This window comes from Oculina patagonica, chromosome 3 (assembly GCF_052425735.1).
Source record: "Oculina patagonica isolate OP01 chromosome 3, crgOcupat, whole genome shotgun sequence".
Taxonomy (NCBI): domain Eukaryota; kingdom Metazoa; phylum Cnidaria; class Anthozoa; order Scleractinia; family Oculinidae; genus Oculina; species Oculina patagonica.
The window spans coordinates 10,742,786-10,750,893 of NC_135760.1; the positions used below are offsets into that span (position 1 = coordinate 10,742,786).

General features: G+C 40.2%; 1 protein-coding gene across 1 annotated transcript; it reads left to right on the plus strand.

Annotated features, from left to right (window-relative positions):
* Positions 1–591: 591 nt before the first annotated feature.
* On the plus strand, positions 592–7,808 carry LOC144645834 (putative iron/ascorbate oxidoreductase DDB_G0283291). The gene is made up of 6 exons (XM_078505372.1): positions 592–601; positions 684–893; positions 2,020–2,209; positions 4,570–4,817; positions 5,950–6,216; positions 7,690–7,808. Exons 1-6 carry the CDS (start codon positions 592–594, stop codon positions 7,806–7,808), a joined length of 1,044 nt encoding a protein of 347 aa, XP_078361498.1.
* Positions 7,809–8,108: the final 300 nt, after the last annotated feature.

Genomic DNA, 8,108 nt, shown 5'->3' on the forward strand with positions numbered 1-8,108 from the left:
TGAAATTTTGCGAGCATTGCGAGCACTGCGACATTTTGAGGGACCATTCATGACCCCTACCGGAGCTTGAGGCCATCGAAATTAAGAAAAAAATATTTCCTTCCCCCTCGATATTTAAAAAATGCTTGTGCGCTCTTTTTTCGGTGCTCTCAGACATGTTGGATTTTCGTGCCTTTATTCGTATTATTTTGGCAGATTTTAACAATTCGGCCTCAGATTGCTTTCAAGATACCATCCATAGTTTGGCCCTGTGTGTATTGCGTATACATTTTTTTTAAACTATGCTGTATACTGAAAAGTTTTAATATTGAACGAGTCTACTTTGAGATTAATCAGAGTACTCTCTCCTCGCTCTCTTCATTTCTTGGAATCTTTGTTACCCGCGATTATTTTATGGAAAGGAGAAGGAATTGTACTGCTTTTAAATTAAAGTTACAGCATAGAGAAAGGCTAATAAAGGAAATGTACAAGAAAAAATAAAACACCGATGGCAAAGAGGTAACCAAAATTGTTACCGTGAAGTGATGAAGAGGCCGGAGTTACACAAGCTAGAATTAACACCCAAATCTTGCAGGTCAGGCCGGCGGCTTCATGTGTGCAGGTGTGTATGGCTTTTAAAACTGCTCAACTCATAAATAAATATGTTGTCTAAACTGTAAACAGATGTTTCATTCCCTTGCCAGGCGGATTTGAAGAAGTACACGATGTTATCTCACAAATGAAGCAGGCGTGTGAAGGAATGTCTTGTTTCTACATTACTGGTCACGGGATCAGCGAGTCCTTGATGGCGGATGTGATGAAATGCGGAAGAGATTTTTTCAACCTGCCAATGGACAAGAAAGTCAGCATAAGCCTAAAGAGGAGCACTGCATACCGTGGATACATCCAACAAGGTACTGGTATTGAATATTTCTCGCCACTTATTTAGGAACTGGAAATAAATGGGTGAGACAACAATCAATTGCGGCGGTGTGCCATTATTTATTGTGATCCTCGGGAGATCAGTTCTATAAATAAATTAATACGAGATGAAGGCTCCGGGTTATGGGCTCCCGTCCTACGTCTGAGTTTTTTGTTAGGTTAGGCTCCTGGTTTGGGGTAGGACCTAGAAGGCCAGGGTATAAGGTGTCCCAGTAGTACTCATCGGCGGCATATCAGGCTCGTTTGATCTCGGCCATGGGTAATTTTGGCTCAATCGACTGCGTCTGCGATAATAAACGAAACTCGGCTTTACCAGTACCTTTTTTATTGTTACTTATTTTCGCGGGAGCTTAATTTCGCGAAGATAAAAGAGGCAAATTTCGCTCAGACTTAAAATTATGTTTTTATACCGTGTTTAAATAAAGTCTTGATTGATTGATTGATTGATTGATTGATTGATTGATTGATTGATTGATTGATTGATTGATTGAACACTTGTCTATCGCTTCAGTACACTTGCATCGTGATTTTTAACAAAATTGCATGGACCACTATTCGTAATTTCCATACTGTCTTAAGGTTCTTTGAGTTTTTGAAGTGAAACTGGTGACAGTGTCCCTTTAACAGATCTAGACAAGTAGTTTTAAAAACAGCGCGACATATTTAAATTTTACAAATATATAATTACAATGATATTGAACAAGGCTATTAAAAAAACAGTTTGGCATGTTCGTATGCACAAATCACAACAATATACAACCATATGTATTCGAGTTGTCTCTGCTGTATGATTTGGAGAAAGATCTAGAAACCATGAACACGGTAGCTAAATGCAGGACGAGTACAAAGGACTCGTAATGGTATACTGACATCAAGTTATAGAAGGGCTTTATGAGCAAGGTATTAAATTTCCCGCTGATAATGTTTGAGAGAACTTTTTTTCGCGCAATCAAAAATTAAGTCCCGAGAAAATTAGTAACAATAAGGTAGGTATAAAGAGTGTCTTGACCATTTTGCACCAGGTTTTTGTTTTCCTGGTAGCATTTGTTATGTACATGACATAAATGGCATACCTATCAAAACTGTCTTCATTTTAAGGTTCCGAAAAGACAGCAAGCAAAGTGGACGTTAAGGAAGGAATTTACTTTGGCCCAGAATCCAGGCCGGATAACCCGGATGTTGTTGCTTGCGATCCCATGATGGGTGCTAATCAATTCCCGGATGAAAAAGAGTTACCCGGATTTGCGGCAACCATAAGAACGTACATGGAAAAAATGTCATTGGTGGGGTGAGTAATATTTGACTTTAAAACCTGTTTCTTCCAGGTAATACATTGAAACGAACAAATGCGGTAATGTGTCAGGTTATTCTAACATATATCGAAGCTAGTACCCAATTATAAACTGAGGAATTTAAAAAGCAGAGACCGATACAACGTAAATGACTAAATTTTGTGTACTATATTGTCGTCCACGGTTGCTTGCTTGAACATTTAGAGCAGTTTTCAATTGAGTGTCGTAAAACCAAAACCAAAACCAAAAGCAAAGTAATTACTCTAGCCAATCACAAAAAACACAGACAATTCAGTGAACCAATCAAAACTCAAAGCAAATACATGTAGCCGGCACGAAGCGCGGGAAATCGTGCGCGCGCGAGTCACGATTGGTTTTGGTTTTACTTCTGATTGGCTGAGAAAGTGGCGCGAGAGTTTTAAGCCAATCACTAAGCGTAGCAATGCAAAACCAAAGCAAACGCAATTAACTTTCGACACTCAAGGGAAAACTGCTCTAATACTAATTTATAAATCCGGGACCGGGTTGTTCAAAGGCTGAAGAACACTTTTTACCGGATAACTAAAAAAGAGACCACGTTTTTCTATGGTCTACACTCTAAAAGACATTAGTAGAAACTCAGCCGTGTTCTATTGGAAATCCGCGAATCTGATTGGTTCTCCCACTGATTTCTATTTTAACAATAGAGTATTTCTGTCGAGGAACTATCGGCTGATAGTTGCCCCGCGGAAATTTGATGTTCTTAAAACAAATATTAGCCCGAGAAGCGAAGCTTCGAGGGCTAATATGCTAGTTTTAAGAACATCAAATTTCCAAGGGGCAACTATCAGACCGATAGTCCCGAGACAGAAACACTCTATTGTCTTTATTGTTCACCACTAAATTTTCTTCCGCGCGCACATACAAAAACAAGCATCGTGAATTATTTTTACTTTTGAGGATAAAAAACTCAATTGAAAGCCGAAATTTAACAAACGAAACAAAACCAGACGAGAAACCAACTAAATGCAGTGAATTTGGTTGGGTTTTTTTGTCTGCAGGCAGCTTGTTTACAAAAAACAGTCACGGGCGGGCACTATCGATCCGGGCATTTTTCACGGGAGGGCACTATGGGCTGATAGTGCCCTCCGGCGGACGGGCACTATCGCGTCACGTGTTCAATTTAAACCAATCAGAATCGGAGAAAATTTAGTGGTGAACTATAATCGCCGATAGAAAACAGTCGCGCGCGCGTAGCTAATTAAGCGGTGAATTTTCTTGATTTTTGTCTTCAAAGTGCACAATATTGTAGGTTTTGGACTGCAATCCTGTAGAGTTTCTACTAAAACAATTAGACTACTCGCCCTCGTTTTCTATGAGCGATAGTCAACTCGGCTGCGCCTCGTTGACTATTTGCTCATAGAAAACTCGGGCTCGTAGTCTAATTGTTAAATAGAAATCAGGGCCGGGTTGTTCGAAAGCTGATTAACACTAACCCAGGATTAAAAGTTGATCGAGGGTTCAATTTCTCGTGTGTAAAAGTGTTTTTATTGCTTATGATTTGTGGAGTTTGAGATTAGTCGACTTCAAATTAAACTGGACGACAGAGAATATTAACAGAAAAACCTCACTGAACGTTGAAAAACTGATATCAAAATGCACGCTAATCCTGGATTAGCTTAATCGTGGTTTGAACAACCCGGCCCAGGGCCGTTACCAGACCTTTGCATTGGCATAGACGAGGCAAAATCCTCCTAGGAGGTTCTGGGGCATGCCCTCCAGGAAATTAAATTTGGAGAACTAGAAGCTCTGATACTCTTTTTTAACATTTTTTATAAGGTAATTCTTGAAAAAAAATCAATCTTGTTTAACTGGTATTGTTTTTCTTCTCAACTAAACATATTTCGTTTTAAATTTTCCCTTTAGTTAAAATCAAGACGAGGCAAGTGCCTCGTCAAACTCGAGCCGTTAGGCGAGTGGTTTCACTACAGTGTTAAGGACATTTTGTGGCGTCATTTTTATGTCTTAAAATAGTGTAGACCATGGAAAAGTTCCGTCAAATTGTTCTCATGCAATAACGCGGAAAATTGGCTGGTGAATAAGATAGAAAATGTGTGCGAAATCGCGCGCATTTATGACAGCTCGTAAGATCGCATATTTTTCACCTGAAGCCGACGAATGTATTGGAAATTTCGCCCTAAATCTTCACGCAGACTTTTTACATCTCGCCAAATTTTAGATTTTAGAAAAGTCTTAAGTTTTCTATAGTACGATTGTAGCTCATGACCTTGAAAATTTGTTTAGAGACAAGGCATCAGTATACCTTTTCAACATTTTGCAGCTAAACTGACGTGAGCTTTGTTCTGTCGTTATTTAGGCATGCAATGATGAAAGGTCTAGCTCTTGGCCTACAATTGAACGACGATTACTTCCAGGACAAATTCAACCCACCCTTCCCCTTGTTGGCTTTGTGGCACTACCCACCAGTCCCTGCAGAGTCAGACTCTTGGGGGGTGGGACCTCACACGGATTATGGTGTGCTGACGCTACTAATGCAGGATGACGTGGGAGGACTGCAGGTCGAGACAAGCACTGGGGACTGGATCGACGTTCCGCCCATTCCAGGTAGAAACCTGAGTGGATTTCTTTATCGTGAAATCTCTTCTTATTCAACTCAGTCCGTAATTACATTTATATTTACATTTACTTGACTTCTGTTCTAACAGGAGATAACGTTTTTAATGTCCCAGGAAATGCAAACACACTTGAGCCTTTTAACGAGGATGGAAGGTCCTTCCAAATATCGATTGCCGTGACAGAAATTGATTGTTTTCCTCCATTAGGACCCATTAGTTTGTACTCTAGCAGTTTTTAGAGAAGATATCTAAACTTCGAGCCAGGATCCGAGCCAGGATTCGAGCCAGGATCCGAGCGTTGTAGGATCAGAGCCAGGATTCAGGTTAGGATTAGGGTTAGGGTTAGGATTAAGATCCTAGCTCGAATCCTTGCTCGGATCCTGGCTTTATTATTAGTTTATCTCGTTTTTAGTGATTCCGTATATATCTTGTGTTATATCTATGCATTTTCCTAGCACATTGTAACATATTTACAAATACTTTTGGCAGGAGGTCTTAATTCCATTAAATGTAAGGCCTAACAAATTTAGCAAAGGTTCGGCACTCTCCATTTCTTTACCAAATATTTCAGCAAAAAGTATCAATCTAACAATATGCCTTTTATACTTGGACATTTTTATGTCTTGTAAACACTGTCTCAAGCTAAAATACTATACTGATTATAATAGTAGTAGTAGTTAAGTTTATTTCAACACGGTAAAATCATCAGGACTTAACCTGATTGAACTTAAGTTGTTGAATGGAAAGGTAATGCCTTAATTTCTATGTGAGACAAACGAGAAAAAACGAGTTGTAATAGAAATACTCCTAGTCTCTTCGTGCTGATGGATTGCTAGGCTCGAAAATAGACTTTACCTACCTTACCTACACTACACTAGTCACGTTACCTGCACTGGTCACGCGACAAGCGTCACTGTAAGCTTAAAAGTTTCATCCTGGCTCAAATCCTAGCATAACTGACTCTCTCAAATATTAAAAATATGAAATCACTGTCTTGGGCGTGTCCGTACGTTTCAATAGATGTTTTTAATTGAGTAATTAACTGTTAAGACCGAAGAGGTTCAACTAATGACTTGTAGATACTATTAGTCAAATGCTTTTTTTCCCTTCGTCCTGCCTAGGTACTTTTGTGGTAAACATTGGTGACGTGGTGGAGGCCTGGACCGAGGGTCAGTTCCGTGCCACAATGCATCGAGTTAAAAACTCAACATCAAAGCATCGAATCTCGGCACCATTCTTTTTCCAGCCAGGACTTGATTGCGTCATCAAGCCCCTTGATGACGTCATAGCCACTGAGACCACTGGTAAAACTTCAAGCACAAGGCTGGCGCTTCATAAGCCTTTTAAGTTTGGAGAATATGTGTTGAATAAGTTTGAAAAATCGTATGGTAAGAGTTAGGTAGTTAATAAGATAAGCCTGGCCTGAGAGAGGGCAAAATTACTGAATTCTAGCTAGTTCATACAAAAGGAATTTATTGCTAAAATCGTCTTGTTTGTTTTGTTTTCACCTTGGCATGGAATGGCATGGCGATTCTTTCCTTGGAATGACGATATTCTTGATTCTAGAAGCATGTGCAATTCATTGCTGTCCATAAAATACAGCATTTGGTCATTTCGTTTTGCAAAGTTCGACTAAGAAATGCACCAAGTTTTTTAACGCTCATAAAGATCCATTTTACTGCTCAATTAAACCTTTTGTTTGACCAAGTTCTTACTGCTATCGCCCAGACGCCGCTTATCATAAGATTCTGCCAAGCGTGCGCTACCTTAATTAAATTTACTATAACGGCTAGCTACGCGAGCGGGCAAGGTGAACTAAATCCTGTGCTGTAATTGGCTACCTGAGCGGGCAAGACGGGACTACCTTGCCCGCTCGGGATTGCCCGCTGTGTCCCGCAATAAAAATAGTGTTCTTAATGCCATATAATGAATCCTCCTTTGACCAAACGTGTTCGTTCAAGGTGGCTGGATATTCACCTTGTTCTTTTTATTTTTGCGAGTTTATGGACCTTGCCTGCGTTCAAAAAAGAACTAGGCCAACAGCCAGCCATTTTGACCTCACGCTTGGTCGATAACCCATGACATCCACAAACATACTCGATACTTAATAGTGTTCGATAGTGGTTTACGCTATATATTTTTAACTTAAATTTTTGTCAGCTGTATTAGTAGTTAATGAATAAACGACGCTTGATAATGGCTAAACAGTTGTCGTTGCATCCTGCAAGCTTTGACCAACTTAACGCATTGTAAAATAGCTGGGATCCTCGCGACTTTGTTCGATCTTTCTCATATAGAAAAAGCTATCCTTCATCAGAGCTTACAGAATATGTTCAAGAAATTGCGCACGCTACGATTGGTCAGTTCAAGTAGAAAATAGTTTGCCATTTTCAATTCAACAATTACACTACGAGCCTGAGTTTTCTATGAGCGTATAGTCAACGATGCGCAGCCGAGCGGACTGTTCTACCTTCACTAATTTGTGACTACCTTTCATCAATGTCTTCTGGCACCGCTAAGAGCCGGAGAGCTTCTCCGGTATCCGCTTGAGGGAGCTATAATCTGCTGCGTCTATCTGATGTGTCCGTTTACAAGAGGTCTCCGTTAGCAGATGTTTGGCTTTAAATGGAGAGCCAGAGGAAAGTAGGGGAGGGGGGGGGGGGGGGTTCAGCTCAGGCAGTCAAAATACCAGATGAAGACAAAAGTGGAGAGTTTTTGCAAACCAAGAAGTGAAAAGTAACTTAATGTACTAGATTCTCTTAGTCAATGATAGAAGCTAGAGACATTGAATACACACCAACTGCTACAAGTTGTATGTCCGACCGTCTTTTGTCCAAATTTTTCATCTCCTGTTTTATTAGTTTTATCTCAGTCCGCAAGCAGAATGGAAGCGAATACGAGCGGCTTTCAGGGAATTGAAGCTTTCTTGTTTGGCCATAAACTAGCCACCTCGGAGAAGATTTTTCCAAGTAGCACATAGACCTCCCGCTCGGTTTATAATAAAAAGAACTAAAGATACAACAGAGATAGAGAGATCCGGATATCAGGTCTGTACAGATTTCACGTAAATGCCGCACGCATTAAGTTTGAGAACACATTCTTTAATTAAATTAAAGTTCCTTGAAAAAAAGGACGAACCCCCAGGACAAACAGAAGGATTTCCGCCTGAAAAATCCGTCTCCATCTCAGAAGCACAGGACCGCCTCTACTGTCTATCGTGATAGCCACGTGACTCCTGCACCATTTTAATCCACCTCGCTCTCACTACCTTAAGGCCAAA